Source organism: Sorex fumeus, unplaced genomic scaffold, assembly GCF_029834395.1.
Source record: "Sorex fumeus unplaced genomic scaffold, SorFum_2.1 ptg000128l, whole genome shotgun sequence".
Taxonomy (NCBI): Eukaryota; Metazoa; Chordata; class Mammalia; order Eulipotyphla; family Soricidae; genus Sorex; species Sorex fumeus.
Window position 1 is genome coordinate 38850620 of NW_026606185.1, and position 25093 is coordinate 38875712.

The window sequence follows — 25093 nt, forward strand, 5'->3', positions numbered from 1 at the left end:
TTCCCCACTGTACTATAACTATTTTCTTATTTTTTAAAAAAAAAAGGATGAAAGACTTTCAACATTGATCTTGTAATCCCAATGTTAGATACTGGCAATTCTGTGTCATAAATTCTGGTGATATGCTGCCACATTGAAAAAAAAATCAATGATTTCAATCCTGTTTTTCATCTTCTCTCCCCTTTCCTTTTGTTGTTGCCATAGTGACCACACACTGGGGTGCAGTGCCCACTAGGGTCCGCACTCTCAGCGGCGCGGGGCTTGCTGTGTGGAGCCCGTTCTGGGTGTAATACTTGCAGGGATCGTAGTGCTGGCCAAGGTACTCACACGCCTCCTTGGTGGCAGTTTGGGTATCAAACAGTCGAGCTGCTGGAGCTGTACTCAGAGCATGTGGACATCACTAAGGAGCTGACTCAAGGCCTCAGGCTGGCAGCGCCGGTGCCTTTGTCACATCCTGGGGCTTCTTTAAATTTTATTATAAAAGTCCAAAAGGTTGGGGGCTGGAGAAAGCAACAGAACCTCTGAGCCAGTCTACAGAGCTGAGCTCATTATGGAGGGTGGGGAGGGAGGCTGGGAGGGGTGTGCTGCCTCCAGGGCTTGGAACATTGTATGCATGAAGCCCTATCATTACTAGTACTGCAAATTGCCATGCCTAAAATAAATAAATAAAATACTGGGGGCTAGAGAGACAGTACAGTGGTTGAGATACTTGTCTGCTTAGACCCCTGGTACAAGATGGTCCTCCAAGGACTGCAAGAAATAGCCCCCAGCATGGCCAGGTCTGACCCCAAGCCCCACCCCCACAAAAAAGATAAAAAATATTCATATGACTGCACATTTTTTTTTCAAAGATTCAATAAATATGCTTTTTTTTTTTTTCAGGCCTCACCTAGCACTTCTCAGGTATTATTCCTGGCTCTGTGCTCAGGGATCAGTTCTGTTGGGGGTAAGGGGATTTTAGGGTGTCAGAGAAGTGCCCTATCCACTGTATTAATGACTCCAATACCAATAAATGTACTTTTGTTGGTGACATGTAAGCGTAGGGTTTTCGTCAGCCTGCATACCCTGGTCGTATGAGAAAATGTCACATTCAGTCCCCTAGTTTCAGTCATGACACCTGGTCTTAAGACCTTGGACTCAAGAGCTTTGCAAAGCAAACCACCGCTCCAGAAGCTCGCTTCTCAGGCTATCATATATTTAAATAAGACCTTTCAAGAGGAGCTCCTCAGGCTTTTTATCTGATCTGCTCACTGCTTATGAGCCCCCATGCTCAGACATTCCCAGGCTCCCGCCCCTGCCGGGAGATTCCTCAGCACCCTGTCATTAACTCTTCTTTCTCTACAGCCCCAGTGCGGTTTAATTTAACTTATTTATTTATTTAGTTTTTGAGCCACATCTTGATGTGCTCAGGGCTTCCTCCTGGCTCTGCATTCCTGGATCACTCCTGGGGTGCTGGGGCATCCTACGGGATGCCGGGGATCCAACCTGGGTCAGCCATCTGCAAGGCCCCTGTCTACTATCCTCTGGCTATGGCCACGTTCTGGCCACCCCGCTCACCACCTTCATGCTTTTATAATATGTTATATTAACTTTATGGCGTTTAGATGATTACTTAAAGGATAACATTCACTTTTTTTTCCTTTTTTTTTTGGCCAGGGTCAATACTTATGATTGTGGAGAAAAAATTTCAAACTGGTTGTCAAAGTTTTTTGGCCGTCCATGTCATTTGATCAAACAAAGTTCAGACTTTCAAAGAAATGCAAAGAAGAAACACAGCAAAGGTACCGCACTTTGGGGTGATGGGTTCTTTGGGGACAGGAGATCAGGTTTAACCTTGTTTATCTCAGAGTTAGTCTGTGAAATGCTTCATAGGGTGACCTGCTCATTCAGGGCAAGGGGGCACTCTGCCCTGCAGACATGTGTCTGGTGGCTCCAGTGAGCAGACCCCATGAGGGGTCTTGGGAAGATCAAGGGGGTCAGGGCATTGAGGCAGGCTCTTCTCCAGCTACTCTGCCTCTGCCCGCTGTCCTGCCTCAGTCCTGCAAACTTAATAGCACAACTTAGTTTTGCTGTTTATAAAACATTGGTCACTTGCTATGTCCTAAGAAAACTTGAGTTTCTAGACTTTGCTTTTACCTGAAAACCATAAGACCTTAGTAAATCCTTGTACTTCCTGGTACCTTAACTTCTATAGATCTCAACGACACACTTTTTAATGTTTTCACCATTTATTTCTGCCATAAGCAGTTGCTAGGATGAAGTAAGACACAGAGAAGAAAGTGTCTTGAAAATCAGTAGTCCCACATGTGAAGAGATAATTTTTAGGTCAAATGTCCCTTTCTCCAGGAAGCCTCACCTGACTGCTCTCCTCTGAACCAGAGCCCCTACCTGCACCTCCTGGTCATCTCTCCTGTTGAGTGTTCTCCAAGATGCTTTGAGCATCATATAGGCAGCGATTTTCTCCATTGTGCTCCTTATGGTCTGCCCTACCTTGATAAGATGCTCGGTTCTGAAGGAATAGGGATTTTTGTTAGTCTTGATCCATGCTGCCTCCTAGTGCTTAAGACAACACTTGGCATATAGTAGCTGCTCAATATAGCACTGTAGCACTGTTCTCCTTTTGTTCATTGATTTGCTCAAGCAGTCATCAGTAACGTCTCACAACAAATTGTGAGACTTGTTACTGTTTTTGGCATATAAAATGCATCACAGGGAGCTGCCAGGCTTTGCTGTGTGGGTGAGATATTCTCTGTAGCTTGCCAGGCTCTCTGAGAGGGGAGGAGAAATCAAACCCAGGTCGGCCACGTGCAAGGCAAATTCCTTACCCTCTGTGCTATCGCTCCAGTCCAGCTGCTCAATATATAAAGGACAAATGAATGAATGAATGAATGAATGAATCATTGCAACTTACTTATTTGTGCAGGCTTGACTTGGCCTAGTGACAATGACTTAGAGAGAGATCTGTAAATCTGAATAGTATTTTGATTCTACAGGGAATGGTAACAGCTCTAACCTGCTGGGGGGAACATCAGAATCCTGTGCTAAAGAGATTTCCCTGTTTCCTTTGTATGGCTGAGGCTCCTTTGTCATAGATGACCATGTTTAATAGCACACTGATGAAAGCAACTAAAAGTACGTTAGAAACCCTAAAAAAGCAATTTTTTTTTTGTTTTTGCTTTTTGGGTCACACCTGGTGATGCACAGGGGTTACTCCTGGCTCTGCACTCAGGAATTATCCCTGGCAGTGCTCAGGGAAACATATGGGATGCTGGGAATCGAACCCGGGTTGGCCGCATGCAAGGCAAATGCCTTACCCACTATGAAAAGCAATTCCTTTTTAAAGATTTTTTTTTATTGAATCACTGTGAGATAGACCCTTACAGAGCTGTTCATGATTAGGTTTCAGTCATACAGTGTTTCAACACCCATCCCTCCACCAGTGTACATTTCCCAGCACCAGTGTCCCCAGATTCCCTCCCATCACCCCCCACCACAAGCCTGTCTCTGAGGCAGGTGCTTTCCTTCTCTCTCTGTCTCTCCCTCTCTCTGTGTCTCTCTGTGTCTCTCTCTGTCTCTGTCTCTCTCTGTCTGTGTCTCTGTCTCTTTAACTCTCCTTTTGGGCATTGTGGTTTGCAATACAGATATTGAAAGGTTATCAGATACATCTCTTCACCTACTAAAAAAGCAATTCTTTTTCTTTCTTTCTTTTCTTTTTTTTTTTTTTCGCTTTTGGGTCACACCTAGCAATGCACAGGGGTTACTCTGACTCTGCACTCGGGAATTACTCCTGATGGTACTCAGGGGATGATATGGGATGCTGGGAATCGAACCCAGGTTGACCACATGCAAGGCAAAACTGCTCCCTGCTGTACTGTCAATCCAGCCCTTAAAAAGCAATTCTTTTTTTTTTTTAATTTTTTTTTTTATTAGTGAAACACCATGAGGTACAGTTGTAGATTTACAATTTTTTGTGCTTGGGTTTGATTCTTAACCACAAAGAGGACAGAGATGGGAGTGATGCTCACGGGGCGATGGCTGTGCTCAAGTCATTGGTTCTCTCATTTATGAACAACTGTCTCCTGTGACTAACTGCTAAAACCAAGGTGCCCAGGTGCAGTTCTCTTCTTGAACCTTATTTAAGTCACCAGTGACCTGGGGACAAAAGGGGCTTCCACTGTCCCCTTGCGCAGGCGTCATTCTGCTTCCCTGTCAGGTTCTGTCAGCCTCCCCAGGGATCTAACATAAAGGTGACTGTCATCCTCAGCACTTGGCAGCAGCTTTGAGGATGGCTGAGGGAAGCCAGTCGACCACAGGGGGGCCCATTCACCGAAGCTCCAGAGCCCATATTTTCTCAGTGATTCCCCCCAACCTCTACCCCAGTCCCCTTTCAATGGGACTTTGTTTCCAATGCAGAGATTTTGAGCTCCCAGGGCTAGTGACATCTAGAGGGGTGACCTTTCCTCTGTGTCAGATAAGGCCACAGCTCCCTTATCCCACAGACCCATTCAGCAAGGACAGTGGGGGCCACCTTGGCCAGCTGTTCTCTCTCTCTCTCTCTCTCTCTCTCTCTTTTTCTCTTTTTTTTTCCTTTTTGGGTCACATCCAGTGAGGCACAAGGGTTACTCCTGGCTCTGCACTCAGGAATTACTCCTGGAGGTGCTCGGGGGACCATATGGGATGTTGGGAATCGAACCCAGGTCCACTGCGTGCAAGGCAAATGCCCTACCCGCTGTGCTACCACTTCAGCCCCGGCTAGCTCTTCCCTTAGAAGCATCCATTGTCCTGGACGTAGGGCTCACAGACCTGGTTTGAAGACAGTTCACTAGGCCGTGGCCCAGCCAACACTTTTCAATAGCATCTTGGATAAAGAGGTGGAAGTGGGGTGACATGAGCCTCGAAAAAAATCCCAAACCAAAAATGTGTTCTGGAGCTGTTCTATTGATACTGGCCCACAGCCCAGCCGGTTCACCTTAGTGCTCCTTGGTGCCAGCAGTGCTGGGGGCCTTCACGGCTGTGCCCAGCAGGGCTCAGTGCTTTCATGCATCCCAGGGGCTGGACTCAGGCCCTTCCACATACACGACACACACCACGACACTGAACTATTCTTCGGTCTCCAACATTTTTATGTAGGTTTTATTTCACACCTGCTTATGGGAAAAAACAGCCTCCCTAGACCAGGTTCGGATTATCCTGACCCCCTCACCAAGGCTGTCAGATCTCTCCCATCCTCATCTCTCCTCCTCTAAATATAGTCTCCAAGTTTTCTTTGCTTCAGCATTTCCCCCAAGATTATTAATTGGGGACTTGACCTCATTTCCTTCCTTCCTTCCTTCCTTCCTTCCTTCCTTCCTTCCTTCCTTCCTTCCTTCCTTTCTCCCAGCAATGCTCAGAAATCACCCTTTCATTCCTGCAAGGGCTTGGGGGACCTTATATGGTGCCAGGGCTCAAACTGGTGTCAGCTGCATGCAAGACAAGAGTCTTACTTGCTGTACTATTGCTCTGGTCCTGATTTTTTTTTTTGAGAGAGAGAGATTTGAGCCATGCTTAAGACATTTTTGTTATTTCCATGGCATCTTGTTTTTTTCTCTCCTGTTTTTGCTTTTGAGGTGCTAGGAATTGAACCTAGAGGTTCACGCCTGAAAGCAAGTGCTCAACCTGTGAGCCACATCCTTGGGTCCTGTGCTTTATTTTCTTTCCCTGTAGGACAGTCTCTCTGTCCTCTACAGTATAAGTCAATAGAGTGGAGAGTTATTTGCGTCATAAGAAAGCAAATCTTCTTTGAAATACTCCATCTTCCTCTCTCCCACCCTGTTTCAGATCAGCCCCCTGGAACTGCAGCCTCCCTGTCTCTGGTGAATGAGGCCCAGTATCTGCTGATAAACAGATGCAGTATTTTGGAACTTCAGCAGCAATTAGATGCCAGGTAAGAGCCTTTCCCTCAGGACCAGCAGGAGGGCATGGGGTGGGGGTGGGAAGCCTTCTGCCCAGGACAGTGTTTGGCATCTGCCTAGGGCCAGGCGCAGGAGTCTGAGAGCAGGTGGTCGATCCTTCCTGACAGGGCAGTCAGGGGACCCCAGAGGTTACTAAGCCCAGTGATCACACACTTCCTGTGAATCATTCTGAGCATTCTTATTTATCTTCAATCATCCTCTTTGATGCCATCAAATGCTTAATGGAGCTCTCCAGTGTGAAATCATTCTCACACATGGTTTTGGTGAAGAAATATCACACTCTAGTGTCATGTAAGCCTCAGACATGCCTCATGAGAATCAACATATGTGTATTCCTCACCCCCCCCTGTCTCTCTTATCCCAGTCAGCCCACTGCACCCACTTTCCCGTCTGCTAACTACTCACAGATCTCCTCATCAGAAATTTTGATTCTGTGGACACCAGCTGGTGGTCTTCTCCGTATACCGCACATGGAATCACTGGTGTTTGCCTTGCCCGCCTTACTTCACTAAGCATGAGGCCCTCTGGTCTGTCCATTTTGCTGCAAATGGCAGGATTTCACTTTTTCTTTTGGAGGGAGCGCTAGTGGATTTGGGGAGTCTCTTGTGGTGATACTTGGTCTGACTGCATAAGTCTTGTGGTGCAGTTCTGGGCCCAGTGATGCAGTGCTGCAGGGGGGGGGGGGGTCACCAGGGCCTGTACTTCAGGGATGCTAGAGGAGACATGAGTGGCTGGATCAAACTCAGGTCCTCGTGCATGCAAGATGCAAGGCCTGTGATCCAGCCCTTTGGGCTGTCTTCTAGGCCCTTAGGTGGTTATATATATATATATATATATTTTTTTTTTTTTCCTTTTTTCTCCAGCATCCCATATGGGTCCCTGTGCACTGCTAGGAGTGATTTCTGAGTGCAGAGTCAAGAGTAACCCCTGAGCATTGTCGGGTGTGGCCCCCAAAACAAAAAAAATGGTCTAAAAATTATATTTTTTTGAGGGGGCCATACCTGGTTGTGCCTTGACCTTACTCTTGGCTTTGTGCTTAGGGTTCACTCCTGGCAGACTCAGGGGACCGTATGGAATGCCAGGGATCAAACCCAAGTTGGCCATGTACAAGGCAAATATCCTACCCACTGTACTATTTATTTCTCAGGTCCCTAAACCTTTTATTGCAGTATACCTAGAGCACACGTCATAAGAATACAGCTCAAGGGGTTTCTACAGCCATGTACAGCATGCAGTCTCTCCCCAGATGGGCAGATGGGCTGTCCAGCACCTCACAACCTCTCTTGCACCCTTTTAGCCCCACCGCGGGTCACCTCTGTCCTGGCTCCTTCTCCCTGTCCTTGAACTTGCTCTCCTGAACTCCACATGTTGCTCTTGTGCTGGGAGAGAACTTTCCATTCTTTTCTGGATCCCTTTCCGTTGAGGGAGGATGTGTGGAGGATATACAGAGAGTCATTGTATAGTCAAGGGCAGTTTGAAACAAGAGTTACTAGTGCAGCCTATCTTGTAACTGTTACAAACTAAATGCAGGACAGCCCTCAGGAGATTAGCAGCAAGGCCTCTTGCCTGGCTTCCAGGTTAGTGGTGTTCTTATAGTCAAGGAATGTGAGCCAGCTGGTGGCACTGTATTTTGTTTTTGTTTTCATTTTTTTGCTTTTTGGGTCACACCCTGCAATGCTCAGGGGTTACTCCTGGCTCTGCACTCAGGAATTACTCCTGGTGGTGCTTGGGGGACCATATGGGATGCTGGGAATTGAACCCCGGGTTGGCCACGTGCAAGGCAAACGCCCTACCCACTGTACTGTTACTCCAGCTTAAGGGTGGCGCCGTTTTGGTCTTTGGTAAATAAGTGTGTTGATACTCTCCAAATGCCTCCCTGACTCCCCACCCTCTGCAGTCTCTCCGTGGAGGCAGGACCACATCCTGGGGGACAGACCATCAAGGTCTGTCCAACACCAGGGTTCCCAAACTTATTTAGTCATTTGCCTCCTTTTCAGAAAAAAAAATCACTCAAACTCCGCCCCCTTCCCCCCAGAAATCTACCTTCTTTAAATGAACAAACAGAAAGTCACCCCAATAGCACCCGAGTCTCCCATCCCCCTTCTCCCCGCATGTTCTAGCATCCCGGGGGGGGGGGGGCAGTTTTGCCCACTTTGGAATGTACTGGCCTAGCAGACAGGTGTCTCTTGACCTGACACTCCAGGCCTCAGGCTAGCACACAGTTCACGGTCAGGCGCCCAGTGGTAGCCGTGCGGGTGATAACAGCAGCGTGGTAATGTGGCATCCCCCTTTCTCCTCTTTGCTGAAGCGGTGGTGAGAATGGGAAGGAGGGCTCATTCCCAGCGAAGGATCTCATCTCGAGGTTCCGTGCCAACATCATCACCAATGGAACCAGGGCTTTCGAAGAAGAGAAATGGGATGCGGTTTTGGTCGGTTCCTTGCAATTCCAGGTAAGTTCTGGGAAGCTCTCTTCATGATCCCCAGTTTCCGGGGAAATGGACTTCCTCTCTTGAACAGGAATGCCTCCTGCACCTTGGGCTCTGAGCCACAAAGTCCCAGCAGGAGCATGTACCATCTGGACATCTTGGGCACCCCCTACAATGCAGGCGGTGGGTCAGGCCCCCAGTGGAGGTGAGGGAGGGCTCTGTGCCCCCCCCCCCCCCCCCGCCGGTGTGTCATTAGGTCTCAGCTTAAGTCCTCCTTCGGTGGATTTGTGTCTGTGAGAACTTCATTCTCCTCTGACATGATGGACCTCCCAGCTGTCTGGGGCTGGAGGAGAAGGAGTGCCGGGGCCTCGCTCCCTCCTCCTCCATGCACAGCATTCAGCTTGGCTCTCAGTTCAGCTGAACTTGCAGTCAGGGGCACAGTCTCCACGTTGTTCCCTCAGGCTTGGGCTCCCTTAAATCCTGCCCAGGGAGTTCAAAGGTGGGCTCAAGCCTTTCACCCAAAGCGTAGGGTGGATAAAGCCTCTCGAGAGTGAATCTGCGGGGGGCTGGAGCGATAGCACAGCGGGTAGGGTGTTTGCCTTGCACGCAGTGGACCTGGGTTCGATTCCCAGCATCCCATATGGTCCCCTGAGCACCGCCGGGAGTAATTCCTGAGTGCATGAGCCAGGAGTAACCCTTGTGCAACGCTGGGTGTGACCCAAAAAAGCAAAAAGAAAAAAAAGAAGAGTGAATCTGCAGGCCTTTCTGGCTCTCTGAGCCTGTCACCCCTCGCTCTCTGCCTGTCACATTGACATTCTCTCCCTACTGAACAGACACACTTGCTGTTGGACCCATGCTCTGGCTCATGCTCCCTGCAGCTACATCAGCCCCTCAGCCCAGGGTGTCTGAGACCCGGGCACAGTCCCCTTGGCAGCTGCCTACTTATTCTTAGGAGCATGGCGGGCTGGGCACGGAGTCTGTTTTGTTCCCAGTTTTACTTCTGGGGCCTAGAACAGTCCTGGAACAGAGTCAGTGCTCAGTAAGGAACTGCTGAGAGAAAGAATAATAAGAAATAGCCCAGGACAGAAGGGCGGGTCATATGCAAAGAATGTATTCAGTGCCAAGTGGAGAATCAAGTGTTGGGAACCAGGGGGTAAGCTGTCTGCTGGGCTGCCTATCCTGCTTCACACCCCCAGCTCCAGCTCTGACATCCAGAAAGGCAGCAAACAATTCTTCTTCTCCTTCTCCTCCTTCTCCTCCTCCTCCTCCTTCTCCTCCTCCTCCTCCTCCTCCTCCTCCCTCTCCCTTTCCTCCTCCTCCTCCTCCCTCTCCCTTTCCTCCTCCCCCTCCTCTTCCCCCTCCCCCTCCTCCCTCCTTCCTCCTTCTTCTTCTTCCTCCCCGTCCTCCTCATCCTCCTCATCCATGCATCTGCATTTATGCTTCCAATTCTGTCCTTCCACTCCTCGTGATGGTGCTGTGGTCAGAGGACAGGGCCACACTGATCGTCACAAGCCAAGCACACTTTTGTTTCTCCACAGAGCAGCGGCTTTGCTGCACTCAGGGATGGCAGACCCTCCAGCGGGCACTGTGACTCTGGAGTTTCACGGCAGCTCTTGGTTGTAGGCAGAGAGTATCATGCATCTTGGTGCTTCTCGGTGTCAGCCTGACATTGGCAGGGGACAACCAGCTTGTCCTCCCAGGGCCAGGGTATTCCCTTTGAGGGGGATGCTCTGGTCATTTTTGCTCCTCTCCTCTCAGGTGGTCGGGCCTTGTCACAGATGCCAGATGATCTGTATTGACCAGCAAACGGGGCAGCGGAACCAAGATGTGTTCCAAAAGCTTTCTGAGAGTCGACAGAGAAAAGTAAGCATGACAAACAGTGGCAGTTACTGGGTTGTCTGTGGTCATGACCTGGCCCAGTAGGAGGGAGCAGTGGGCAGCTGGGGGGTCTGGGTTCTGGTTGTTTTGCTTGGTGGTGTCAGGGGTGAAACTTAGGGTCTCATGTATGTGAGGCCTCTACTCTACCAGTGAGCAGGAGCTATGCTGGTCCCGGGAAACTATGTTTTAAGATCCTGGTGCACTGTCTACACCAGAGCTATAGCCTAATAGTGCTAAGTAAGTTTTGGAAGTTGGAGAATATTGTGTGGCCAGCTGGACTACTATGAAAGTTCTGACCACCGGGGTGGCCATATCTTTTTTTTTTCTTTAAAATCAATTTTCTCACATTTGGCAGATGCTATCCTGTAAGCTTTTTAATGCTTTCAAATATAATTGAAGAGTGTAAATCATGAAGTAATTTTGTCTCAATCACCTTCACCACCTACATATTATGAAGAGTAAAATTGGCAAAGAGCAAGTTGGGAGAAAGATCAGGGCATTTTACTATATGTTGGGCCTCTAGGTCATCTCCCTGAGGCTTTCAAAGATGAGATGCCATTGTCGTGGATTCCAGATGATCAAAGCTGAATTTACAACAAATAGGGTATGGGTTCTTTAGGGAGATTTATATTTATTTATTTATTTATTTGCTTTTTGGGTCACACCTGGCAATGCACAGGGGTTACTCCTGGCTCTGCACTCAGGAATTACTCCCGGCGGTGCTCGGGGACCATATGGGATGCTGGGAATCGAACCTGGGTCGGCCGCGTGCAAGGCAAATGCCCTGCCTGCTGTGCTATCTCTCCAGCCCCCAGTGTAATTCTTATGTGCACAAATCCTTTAAACAATTGGTGAGGGCGGGGCATGGATGTGGTCCAGCAATGGAGCACTTGATTCAAATGTATGAGGCCCTAGGTGTGTACCACAGCATTTTTTTTGGGGGGGGGGGGAGGGGAGAGAAATAATTTTAGATTTATAAAAGTTGCAAAGACAGTTTCTGGCCCTGGGCATTCACTATTCACTTGTACATAAGTCTTGGGGAATTAATTTGAACATATGGGCATCAGCTGGTCTTACCATAGGAGTGACCAGGTGTGGGCCCACCACACACTCCCCAGGTGCTGGTGCTATCTGCATTTTGAGTAGATGCACCTGGCCCTGGAGTGTTTGGATCACTTAGTTTTATTACTTATTTTCTTTTTTTTTTTAATTAACTTGTATTTAATTATTTATTTATTTGCTTTTTGGGTCACACCCGGCGATGCTCAGGGGTTACTCCTGGCTCATGCAATCAGGAATTGCTCCTGGCGGTGTTCAGGGGACCATATGGGATGCTGGGAATCGAACCTGTGTCGGTCATGTTGGCTGCATGCAAGGCAAAGGCCCTACTTGCTGTGCTATAGCTCCAGCTCCCATTATTACTTATTTTCAAGGAATTTTCAACATCCCGCCATTATTTTCACAAAATGAAAACACTAGGGAAAAGAGCAGAAGTTGAACTGGCAGTGACCAGAGGTGACAGACAGGATAAAAGACCGCATCCTGCAGAAAGTTTCAGGAAAAGATAGGAGAGACTAGTGATAAAAAGGCAAGGAGTGACTTTCAGAAAGGGCCACCAGGACTGGAGCGATAGCGCAGCAGGTAGGACATTTGCTTTGCACTTGGCCAACCCGGGTTTGATTCCCAGCATCCCATATGGTCCCCTGAGCACTTCCAGGAGTAATTCCTGAGTGCACGAGACAGGAGTAACCCCTGTGCATCATCGGTTGTGACAAAAAAAAAAAAGGGGGCCACGATAGAATGAGAGTTTTTGGACACTGAAATTAGGACTCTTGTTTCCCACTTGTTTCAGTAAGAGGCAGATATCCATTCCTGGTACATTCTGCAAAGACCTGATTTAATGGTAGGTGGGGGCTGGAGAGAAAGTTCAGTAGATAAGGCACTGGCCTTGCATGGGGCTGACCCATTCAGGCCCCCTGCACCACCTGTAGTCCTCTGAGCACTGCCAGCAGTGATGCCTGAGCAAAGAGCCATGAATAAGCCATGAGCATCACCAGGTGTGACCCAAAACCAAAGAAACAAAAACAAACACAAAACAACCCCTTCCTGAAGAAAACCCCACAACCCCCCCCCAAAAAAAACCAAAAACATTCACTAAATTGTAGTTGAGTGTCATCAAAGTTACTTCAGTTGCTAAAATGTTCCTGCGTTTGTTGTTTTGTTCACAGGTGAACTTCGGTGTGTACTTGATGCACTCGTCTTTGGATTTATCTGCTCCATGTGTCTTGTCTGTAGGATCTCAGCTGCTTCCTGTAATAAAGACAGTGTAGAACAGCGCAGTTCACCTGCTTCTGAGAAACATCAGGATGTTACCTCCAAAAAGTTTTCCAACCAAAAATAAAATGTTCTCATTGACCACTATCTTTTTTTTTTTTTTTTACCATCTGCATTGTGGTTCAGGAGAACTTGACCTTTCAATGAGGGACAGCTCTTTTGCATGGGGAGAGTGTTCTCTCTGGCTCTACCTCTCTGCCTTCATATTTGCATGCTTCCTGCTCAGAACAGCAGTTCTGAGCCCTTTCAGAAGGCCAAGGTGGCATGAACCCTGTGCCCATGCCCACCAGGCTTCTCTGGGTCAAGAGTGTGATTGATTTTTCCCGAAGAAATGTCTACGGAAGCTCACTGGGAATATTTCACCTCCTTAGGTTTAGGGTTCAATTTCTTGTTCTTGTATTTGAGGGACTTTGTGTTCCTTGCACTACCTGAGCTTTGAAAGATGAGACATGTCTGTGTTCCCAAGGGTTGGAACCTTACTTTGTAACTCATTTGATGTACAGAATTAAAGGTAAGAAGTGTCTCCAATTCCATTACCTCTGAGGTTAGCGAAAGAAGAGGTGAATGAGGGTAGGTTGCCAGGGCCAGAGGATTGCACTATTTGATGTGCAGATGATGCAGATGTGATCCTGTCCTCAGCAGCCAATAGACTGGAGAATGGTGGACTCAGATGATGGCCCTTGTTCAGGCCAGCTTTAAACAGGAGGAAGCTATCCCCAGAAGACATGGCACAACATTTCCCAAGAATCTGCGTGCCTGGAGGTAGGACAGAAGCCAAATAAGGAAACAGGATCTACAAAATGTGATTATCTAGCTATTTTCAGGTAGAAAGGAACAACTCATTTTGTTTTTGTCCTCATCACTGTCATGTTTGTAATTGATGTTTTTGTGACTAATTTGAACATTTTAACCCAAACCTTTCTTTTTACAGCATATTAAAATAATCTTGATTTAATATTGATCTCTCTTCACCATACTCAGGACAGGCCAGTACTTGTTGGACTTCCTGGTGTACACCCTGGATTGACTGAGAGTAGGTGCTCCCTCAACTGATTGGTGCAGAGTGTTTTTTTTTTTTGCTTTTTGGGTCACACCTGACAATGCACACAGGGGTTACTCCTGGCTCTGTGCTCAGGAATTACCCCTGGTGGTGGTCAGGGGACCATATGGGATGATGGGAATCGAACCCGGGTTGGCCACGTGCAAGGCAAACACCCTACCCGCTGTGCTATTGCTCCAGCCCCGCCAAGTGTTTTTTGCTGTAAAACACACTATAAATACTTACTGGTCTGTCTTTTCCTATGACAGGGGCTGGAGCAATAGCACAGTGGTAGGGCATTTGCCTTGTGCGCAGCCAGCCCTGCCGAGCCAGATTCGATTTCTCCACCCCTCTCAGAGAGCCTGGCAAGCTACCGAGAGTATCTCGCCCACACGTCAAAGCCTGGCAAGCTACCCGTGATGTATTCGATATGCCAAACACAGTAACAACAAGTCTCAAAATGGAGATGTTACTGGGCCCGCTCGAGCAAATCGATGAACAACGGGAGGGCAGTGTTTTGTGTTTTGTTGTTCTTTACAACTAGACCCCAGAAAGCATGTTCTGTTTATTTCCTTTCTTCCTTCCTTCCTTCCTCCCTTCTTTCCTTCCTTCCTTCCTTCCTCCCTTCCTTCCTTCCTTCCTTCCTTCCTTCCTTCCTTCCTTCCTTCCTTTTTTTCTTTCTTTCTTAACACCAAAATTTATCAACTGATTGGCTTACTATTGCTGGCCTTATTTTCTTAATTATGTATTTGACTGGGCTGGAGCAATAGCACAGGGGGTAGGGCATTTGCCTTGTATGCGGCCGACCCAGTTTCGATTCCTCCGCCCCTCTCAGAGAGCCTGGCAAGTTACCGAGAGTATCCTACCCGCATGGCAAAGCCTGGCAAGCTCCCCATGACGTATTCGATATGCCAAAACAGTAACAATAAGTCTCACAATGGAGACGTTACTGGTGCCCGCTCAAGCAAATCGGTGTATTTGACAGATTTTAATTGCAAATTGACTTACTTTAGGGTATAATTTCAAAATGTGAGGTTGTAAAATGTATTTTGTGTGTTCTGTGCTTTACTATTCAGACTTGTTGGGCATTTATGATTCTGTGTCTGGTTCTGCGTTGCCATTTCATGATATTCAGTCCTAAATGCCTCAGGTGCATTGTCAAGAGTGAAATCAGGTTGTCAGTTCAAGGACAATTGACTTGAATATAATCCTAACATTGAATCACAGGAAGTACAAGTTGTGTTTTTTATGTAAATCTTGTGTATTAGCTACATCACCACGTCTTTGTTGTTGTTGTTGTTTGCTTTTTTTCAGTCTTGGGAGAGGTTCTCTTCTGCTTGTTTTTGAGATAGTACCAGGGCCCCTTTGAGGAGGAGGGTGAGGACTTTCTCCCCTGAGTCTCAAACTCATTTGATCTTGTGAGATGGAAGGGGAGGCGCAGGCAATGGTTCTTCCTGTAGGGTGAGAGATATCCATTCATTTGCTGTTCAGTCAGTCTGTGAGCAGCAACTCTCAGGATACATAAATGAAAAAAACAGGGTCCAGAGCGACAGTACAGAGGGGAGGGCATTCGCCTTGCATGAGGTCAACCGGGGTTTGATCTCTGGCATCCCACAAGGCCCCGAGCACTGCCAGGAAAATTCCTGAGTACAGAACCAGGAGTAACCCTTGAGCATCGCTAAATGTGACCCCAAAAGCCAAAAAAGAAAAAAAAAAGAAAAGAAAAGAAAAAAAGAAACAGAATATGTTTTTCTGGGATTTGGCTGTAGAGAAAACAGCCACAGGAAAAGACAGAAGAGTACTTATTTAGATATAATATAGAATGTTTGAAAAACACACGGCACTCAAATTTATACTTGTGTTACTTGGATTTACTTAAGATATCTAGAAGTTGTCCTTCAGTGACAAGATTGCAAAGGGGTCAAAAGTCCACTAGAATATCCCTCCCGATATTAGTCTCTGATGTTATAGTTTGACTTCTTGGCCCAGATGGATGGTCTGCATTCCAGGGTCCTGCAGGCTCAGGCACATTTAAAACATACACATTCCACATTTGATCTTATCTCCATGAAAATAGGCTAGAATGTTTTCAGCAGTATTGTTCATAGTGCTGGAAAGGGCCACAATGTCTGTTAACAAGAACGGAGGAAAGGTGGTAATGAAAAATGAAGGGATTAGAGCTCTGTGGGTCAGCCCAGATGACTACATGTTGAGAGAAAGCAACAGATTGCAGAATTCATGCAGTAAAATTAGAGACTAAAACTGTAGCCTTCAACCCCCAGTTTACAGGCTCGTGCTAGTCTGCAGGTGTTGAAAGGGTGCAAGCCACTGCTATAAAAGTTTTTTTTGTTTTTTATTTTATTTATTTTTGGGGGGATGGGATCACACTTGGTGATGCTCATGGGTTGCTCCTGGCTCTGCACTCAGGAGTCACACCTGGTAGTGCTCGGGGGACCATATGGGATGCTGGGGATTGAATCTGGGTTGACGGCATGCAAGGCAAATGCCCTTGTATTATCACTCTGGCCCCATAAAAGATTTTCAACAAATAAGCAGAATGAGGTTATTGCTTTAGGATACATCTATAATACAAGTTAAAGGAATGACCAGTAAATTATTCTTTTGGAAGTATGTGTGTGTGTTGGGGGGGCGATAGAAATGGGGAAGGTACACAAGAAGCTTTGTCTTTATTGGGACTTTTTGTTCCTTAAGTTAAAGGATAGTAGATGCATGGGTATTGGCTGCAGTAATAGTTGTAGCTTTTCAAATGGCAGATATTTAATGGAAACATCTTAAATTGTTTTAGGACAATTCCGCTTATGTGATCATCATTGAGCAAAGAGAAGCTCAAGAGAAACTCCTGAGCCAGCTGAGGTGTCATCTTGTCTCTGCAGCTAAACTAAGGGCAGGTTGTGAGTGCAGGGATTGGAGTGGAGACTAAGGTTTGCTATGTTGGCAGTAGACAGTGCTATCTGGAACTTATGTGTCAAATTCTAAGAAATGATTTTAACATATCATGGTAGAACACTTAACATGAGATAAGAGACCCTCTTAAGCTTCTAAGTGTGCAGTGATTCTTACTATCAACTATAGATCAATGTCTTACAGCAGATGTCTAGAGCTTTATCATTTTTCTCCAATGACTCTTTATGCCCTTTGATGTATAACTCTGATGTTTCCCTTTCCCATCCCCCAGCAGCCACCTTTTCACTCTTTGCATTTGTTAATCTATTTTACATACCAGATACAAGTGAAGTAGTACAGCATTTTTCTTTATGTGACTAGTGTATTTTCCCTAAGCATAATTTCCTCAAGATCTAGTCATATTATTGAGTGTTGCAGAATTTTATTCTTTTAAATTTAACTTAATTAAATAATTTTTGGGGAGTGAGACTACATGTGGTGGTATAATGGGACTGCCAGGGTCAATAGTGCCTGGATGAAAACGTGTGATTGAATCCAGCCTCACACCTGCCAGACATGTACCCTACCACTTATACCACATCCTTGCCCCGCCTTTGATTTTCTTCAAAGGCCTAGAAGGGTTCTATTTATGTATATGCCATATTTTCTCTATACAGTCATCCATCAGTAACACTTAGGCAGTTGCCACATTTGGGCCATTGTGCACAGTACTGCAATGAACATGGAAGCACTCATGACTCTGAAAACCCAACTTTAATTTTCTGAATAAATATCCAGAAATAGAATTGCTGAATCATATAGTAATTTTTATTTTATTTTAAAGTCAAACAAGAAATGAGATTTTATTGATTAAATTATTTCTCAAAATCAGTCCATCCAGAAAAGTATTATTAACCTATATTATAATATTATATATACATATATATATTAAGGCTTGGTGAAATTAAGTAATTTCCCAGGCTCCCATTCACTAAGAAAAAAATGTGTTTTTTTTTTTCTTTTTGGGTCATACCTGGCAATGCACAGGGGTTATTCCTGGCTCTGCACTCAGAAATTACTCCTCCTGGCAGTGCTCAAGGGACCATATGGGATGCTGGGAATCGAACACAGGTTGGCCACGTGCAAGGCAAACGCCCTACCTGCTGTGCTATCGATCCAGCCCTGAAAAAATGTATTTCTTTATCATCTCTTCCACTCATTAATGAGCCCCTGCTTTATGCAAATTCTGGACATGGGGACATGAAATGACTCTGTGAACTTATATTGGTCTGATCCTAGAGGCCATTAGTTTTCCAGCAGAGTCTACTGACAAATAATTCAAATCTGAGTTTTTGCATGAATTTCTCTATGACTACAAAAGATGATAAAGAGATTTGCACAAGGTGGAGATAAGCTGGGAACATGTAAACATGTAAGGAAGACTTAATGCCAGGTTACATGTGAAGGCTTAGTACGAAACTGTCTTGCCTAATACTTAAAAAAAATCAGAACAGACACAGCAATAAAAATAACAATAAGCAGGCTTGTATTATATTTTATTGCTATAAAACTTGAATAAATTGTGAAGAAGTAAAACTGTGACAAGACCAAAGTCATGTCTATGCATGTTGCGTTTAACAGTTTTCATTGTTTATTTGTGATTTTGATCATCTTTATCTGACTTCAGATATCATGGATTTGGAGGCTCATGTCTTTTATCAGTTTGGGAACATTTCAGCTATTCTCTCTTTATATGTTGTTTTTATTCCCTTCTCTATTCTTTTGAAATGCCACTTACATGTACTTGTTAACCTTAATCCAGTGTCCCTGTGGTTTCTGGGACATTTTCTCTTCTTTGTGTCCTGGGCTTTATTCTAAGTTACCTTTAAATTTATTAACGCTGTTAAAATTCATCTGCTTGCTATTGAACTTATCCAATGAGTTTTTTTAAAAATAATTTATTTATTGGGCTGGAGCGATAGCACAGCGGCAGGGCGTTTGCCTTGCACGCAGCCAACATGGCCGACCCGAGTTCGATTCCTCCGCCCCTCTCGGAGAGCCCGGCAAGCTCCCGAGAGTATCTCGCCCCCACGGCAGAGCCTGGCAAGCTCCCCGTGACGTATTCGATATGCCAGACACAGTAACAACAAAGTCTCCAATGGAGACGTTACTGGGCCCGCTTGAGCAAATCGATGATCAACGGGAGGGCCTTTACCTTTACCTTTACCTTTATTTATTGAATCACTGTGGGAAAAGTTACAGAGCTTTCAGGTTTAGGTCTCAGTCATGTAAATATCAAACACATTTCCCTTTACCAATACTTATTTTTTATCACGAACCCCAATAGAACCCCACCTCCCACCCCTCCCAATTCCTGTGAGGCAGATCAGTTCTAGTTAACACTCTATCAACTTTGACTAGATTCATTGTTTCAATAAAAGATGCACCATTATTATTTAGAGTTTACCCCCCCCCTCCCCCCCCAATCAGACACGCTGAAAAAGCGTTGTGAAATGATTTGCTTTCTACAGCTGGGTTCAAGAATTAAATGTCGCGCGGCTGCTATTGCAGTTTTGGATTTCTGCTATTTTACTTATTAACCCTGGAAGTATTTCTACTAAAAGTCAGATAATTAAGAGATTGGTTTCTGTGCTCTGGAGTCGTGGCCGTGCCGGAGAGCCGCTCGTGGGGGCAACTGGTGACCTCGGTAGGGCGTGAAGGACGGGCCGGAATGCCCCCCTTCCCATGAAGTTTTTGTCGCCCCCGACCCCCGGCTCATACCTGCTGTTCACAAGGCTTTCATGCAGCCGCCATCTTTCTTTCCAGAGAGGAGAGGGCGAATGGAGCAACACCCTTTCCCCTCCGGGCAGGCATGATGGCGTGGTTTAACGCATAGTCTGTTAGCTTTTCTGCTCCAAGCTGCTGGTTTTCTGCATTAAATCCTTGTGCTTCTGGGGCCGTGACTGTGCTGGAGAGCCGCTCGTGGGGGACAACTGGTGACCTCGGTAGGGCATGAAGGACGGGCCTGAACGCCCCCCATCCCATGAGGTTTCAGTCGTACCCCCGTCATTTTTATTTTTAATTTCACTGTTTTATTTTAAATTTTATACTCTTTTTAATAGGTGCCATCTATTTGTATTCCTATCAGCAGTGCACAAAGGTGGAAATGTCTCCACATCCTTGTCAATACTTGTCTTCCTTTTCCCTCTCTCCCTCCCTCCACTTCCTTTCCATTCCCCCACCCTTCTCTTCCCTTCCTACTCTTATTTCTTGCCTTTGTAATATATTTAGAAATCTTGAAGTGTGATGTCTCCTTTCTTCTTTCTCAGTGTGGCTATTTGTGGTCTCTTATGGTTCCCTACTTGCTATAACATTATTTTCCAAGTCTTATAAACAATATCATTGGGAGGCAGGGAGAAAGCCCAAAGGGATGGAGTGCACACTCTGTATGCGCTAACCTGAGTTCAGTTCCTGGAACTACATGGGGCTCTGATGGCTGTTGGGTGTGTGCATATATATGGCTTTGGTGGCACTAGAGCACCCTTGATGTGGCCCCGATAACTCACAGCATCGGGGTTTGAGCAGCACTGCCTCTCTGGGTCTGTACACCAAACTGTCAGGCCCACAGAGATGGACTGTGTGTTCATGGGCATGGTCTCTGGGCCACCTGAGCACTGCTTCAGAGTCCTACATGAATAACATCAATTAAAATACATTGGAATTTTATAGGGGTTATGTTGAGTTTGTGTATCATTTTGAGTAATATGGACATCTTAATATTGTCCACCAAGCCTTGAAATTAAGATAGCTTTTTGTTTGCTTTCTTTAATTTCTTTTATCACTCTTTTGTAGTTTTTAGGGCTGGAGTAATAGCACAACGGGTAGGGTGTTTGCCTTGCAAGTGGCCAACATGGCCAACCCAAGTTCGATTCCTCTGCTCCTCTCGGGAAGCCCGGCAAGCTACCAAGAGTATTTTGCCCTCACGGCAAAGCCTGGCAAGCTACCTGTGATATATTCGATATGCCAAACACAGTAACAATTGTCACAATGGAGATGTTACTGGGCCCGCTTGAGCAAATCGATGAACAATGGGAGGACAGTGACAGTGACTGTTGTAGTTTTTAGTTTCCAAGTATTTCACTTCCTTAGTTAAGATTTAGTGTTTTTATTATATAGAAATGCAAAAATGATTTTATATGTTCACTTTGTATCCTGTAACCTTACCAGATTTGTTTTGACAGATTTTCTAATAAAATATTTAAAATATTTGAGTTTTTCTTCCCTCTATTTAATCATGTTATCTGCATCCAGGATAAATTTTACTTTCCAATTTGGCTGTTCTTAATTTATTTTTCTTGCTTAATTGCTCTGGCTAGGACTTCTAGTGATGGTGCTGAATCCTTTGCGGAACCTGGCTTGCTCGCATGGTTGTCCTTCATCTAGTGTTCTGCCAATCCTATTTAGGATGACTCGAGTGAACAACTTGTAGATGACAGACAATAGGCAGATCGGGTGATAGTTGCCAATGTCATGGATGTCTCCCTTCTTGAACAGTAGTACGGTCCTGCTGGTTTTCCATTGGGACAGAACCTTGCATTCAGACAGGTAGTGTGTGAAGAGCCAAGCCAGTGTATTGATGAGTACTGACGGCAAGTTCTTCAGGTGTTCAGGTCTGACCTTGTCTGGGCCGGGTGCTGTTCGTTTCTTTTTTTTTCTTTTTTTTTTTTCTGTTTTTTTTTTTTTTTAATTTATTTATTTATTGAATCACTGTGGGAAAAGTTACAGAGCTTTCGGGTTTAGGTCTCAGTCATGTAGATACCGAACACATTTCCCTTTACCAATACTCATTTTTAACCCCGAACCTCAATAGACCCCCACCTTCCACCCCTCCCAATTCTTGTGAGGCAGATGAGTTCTAGTTAATACTCTATCTACTTTGACTAGATAGATTATTTCGATAGAAGATGCACAATTATTGTTTAGAGTTTACGACCCACCCCCCACAATCAGACATGCTGAAACAGCGTTGTGAAATGATTTGCTTTCTACAACTTGGTTTAAGAATAAAATGATGTTTTGAATTTCTGCTATTTTACTTATTGACCCTGGAAGAATTTCTATTAAAAGTTAGCTAGTTAAGAGATTGGTTTCTGTGCCCTGGAGTCGTGGCCGTGCCGGAGAGCCGCTCATGGGGGGCAGCTGGCGACCTCGGTGGGGCGTGGGGGACGGCCCACAAAGCCCCCCTTCCCATGAGATCCCCGCCGCTCCCCTGAGCCTGGCTCAAACCTGCTTTCCACAAGGCTCCCGTGCGGCCGCCATCTTTCTTTCCAGAGAGCGCTGTTCGTTTCTTTACCGACAAAATGGCGTGTTGGATTTCGGAAGGGAGGACGTTGGGAACGACATATCCATCCTGTGGAATTTGGTATGTCGGCAAGTGGACATGGCTATTGAAGAGATTTGAGTAGAAGTCGTGGATAATCTTCTCCATTGGAGGATTCTCCATTCTGGAGGATGTGATGGATCCATCAGGACGTCGGAGGGCAGTCATCTTGGTCTTGTAGTTGGCAAAGGACAGGCGGGCGTTATGAATACTTTTCCCGGCTTCTGCCGCATCTACCAGCACTTCTGCTCTTCTCTCTTTGAGGTCTTCCTTGATCGCATCTCTGCACTGCTTTGCGAGCTTGGACATTAGCTTGTGGTTGCCTGAGGCATGCGCCAAACCACGCCAAACCTTTGGTTCCGCAAAGGATTCAGCACCATCGACCATATCCACATGATAACCAAGCTCATTGAGGTTTCTCGGGAGTTCAAGATGCCGCTCTGTTTAACGTTCATTGATTTAAAGAAGGCCTTTGATTCTGTTGAGACAGAAGCGGTCATTGAAGCCCTAGCCAATCAGGGCATTCAAGCCCAATACATCAAGATCCTCCGTGAGCTGTATTGCAGATTCACTACCAGGATCTCACCATTCTACAAAGAAGTAATCATTGATGTCAAGAGAGGGGTTTGGCAGGGTGATACCATTTCGCAAAAACTCTTCAGTGCCACCCTCGAGAACATCATGCGATGACTGGAATGGGAAGGAATGGCAGTGAAGATAGATGGTCGGCAACTACACCACCTCCGCTTTGCTGATGACATTGTTTTAATAACACCAAACATCAGCCAAGCGGCACAAATGCTGGCCGACTTTGACCATGAGTGTGGAAAGGTAGGACTGCAGCTGAATCTTATGAAGACAATGTTTATGAGAAACAGCCTCGTTCCTGATGCCCCATTCACTCTCAATGGAACGACCATCTCCGAATGCAACAGCTATGTGTACCTAGGTCAAGAAGTCAACATGACAAATGACCTGGCACCCGAGCTGCGCAGGAGGAAGAGAGCGGCTTGGAACGCCTTCAAGAACATCGAAGAAATAGCTAAGAGGACAAAGAACCTCCGGCTCCGGGCACATCTCTTTGATTCCACTGTTCTTCCTGCATTAACATATGCCTCAGAGACCTGGGCCCTACACAAACAGGATGAGAACGCTATTCAGGTCTCCCAAAGAAGAATTGAAAGAGCTATGCTTGGAATATCACGTTTCACTCAAATGAGAGAAAGAATCCGGAGTTCCGACACCCGTCGATGATCAAGAATCAGGGACGCTGTCTCATTTGCCAAGGTGTCAAAAATCAGATGGGCTGGTCACGTAATGAGATTTAAAGACGACCGCTGGACTAGAGCTATTACCGACTGGATTCCACAGGATGTCAAAAGACCACGTGGCCGCCCACCTACCAGATGGTCAGACCTCTTCATCACGATCATGAACAATAGGTTTGAGGTTCTTCATGTTCCCAGAGCGAACAGATGCCATTGGGCTACACTAGCACGCGACAGGGACAAATGGAGACGTTACTGGCGCCCGCTTGAGCAAATCGACGACTAACGGGAAGTTAAGTGATTAAGGATTAAGGAATTCTAGCAGTATGTCAAATAGAAGTGGCAAGAGTTGGGTATCCTTGGTTTGCTACTGAAATTTTGAGGAAAAGCATTCAATTGTGCATCACTGAGCATGATTTTACCTGTGGACTTTCTTATGCTATGGAACTTCCCTTTGTTCCTAGTTTGTCGAGAGCTTTATCATGAAAGAGTGTTGTATATTGTCAAGTGTCTTCTTCTGCATATATTTAGATGATTATTTATCCTGTAAATGTTCTCCATTAACTGTTTTTCATATGCTGAGCTATTCTTGCATCTACAGGGTAAATCTTGCTTTGTTACGGTGTGCGATCCTTTTAATGTTGTTGGGTGAGTTTTGCTGGTATTTGTTAAATATATTTGCATCTGTGTTAATCAGGGATATTGGACTATAGTTTTCCTTTCTTCAGGTTTTTACTTTTTTCTTTAGAGTGACCCTGTCCTGACCAGAAGATGCTTGAGACCAGATGGGCTCCATCTGATTCTGCTTCTATCCAGGACAGAAGTGCTAAGTGGCAAGGATTGCTCAGGCTTCAGGGATAGCGCGGTGCCCAGTGAAGACTGACTGCCTATTTGAAAGGTGTTCTGAGACCCAGGCAGGCAGAGTTCTGAGCAGCTCCCAGAAAGATTCAGTCTCTTTTTGCTTCCAGGAGAATTAGGGCACAACCAGAAGTAGGGGAAAGCTAGGGTTCACTTAGCAGACAACTGCTTTTACTAGCCTTTCTTTTGCCAATATCTTGTTTGCATTCTCTCTCTCCATATATACATATATATGTGTGTATGTATATGTATATATGGAGAGATACATGTATATATACATATATATCCCCAAATTATCACTGTCACTGTCCTCCCATTCATTGATTTGCTTGAGTGGGCCCAGTAACGTCTCCATTGTGACAATTGTTACTGTGTTTGGCATATCGAATACATCACGGGGAGCTTGCCAGGCTTTGCCGTGTGGGCAAGATACTCTCGGTAGCTTGCTGGGCTCTCTGAGAGGGGGGGAGGAATCGAACTCGGGTCGGCCATGTTGGCCGCTTGCAAGGCAAATGCCCTACCCGCTGTGCTATCGCTCCAGCCCCAAATTATAATCATGGCAAATATTCAAGGAAAGTTACTGAACATCTCTCTCATTTGAAACGTGAGGAAAACCACACTGTCCACATCATAAAATTGTTTGAGAATTAAATGAGAAGTGTTGACTATAGCCTGGTGCCACAAAAGAATTGTGACTGCCTAAGCCACATCTACCACCTGGTGGCAGCATCAGACAAGGGCAGATTTTATTCCTGCAGGAGGCGAAAGAGTGCAGTTGGGCTAGCAGCTCCTTTCTGAGAGCTAAGGTGAGCACTTCCCTTTTCTAGATTCCTAAATAGATCCGCTTTGAGAAACTTTTCACTATGGATCTTAGAGTCTTAAAAAAGTTAGTTCTGGGATGTGGGAGGTGGCTCAAAGGGCAGAAATGGGTGGTTTGCACATAGAAACTCTGGGTTCCATCCCTACCACCACACGGCTCTCCAAACACTACCTCAGGTAACCCCCAAGCATCAAGTTGAGAGGAGTCCTTGACAGGTGAGTGTGACTCAAGCCCC

At 45.8% G+C, this 25093-nt stretch overlaps 1 protein-coding gene across 1 annotated transcript in view; it reads left to right on the plus strand.

Annotated features, from left to right (window-relative positions):
- Window positions 1-12664, plus strand: part of MOCOS (molybdenum cofactor sulfurase) — a 37966-nt gene extending 25302 nt beyond the window's left edge. Inside the window, exons 11-15 of the mRNA XM_056137958.1 lie at window positions 1657-1781; window positions 5818-5923; window positions 8260-8401; window positions 10136-10240; window positions 12484-12664. Of these exons, the coding sequence (XP_055993933.1) occupies window positions 1657-1781; window positions 5818-5923; window positions 8260-8401; window positions 10136-10240; window positions 12484-12585 (580 nt within the window). The 3' untranslated portion in view covers window positions 12586-12664. The remainder of the gene's footprint in view (window positions 1-1656; window positions 1782-5817; window positions 5924-8259; window positions 8402-10135; window positions 10241-12483) is intronic.
- Window positions 12665-25093: the final 12429 nt, after the last annotated feature.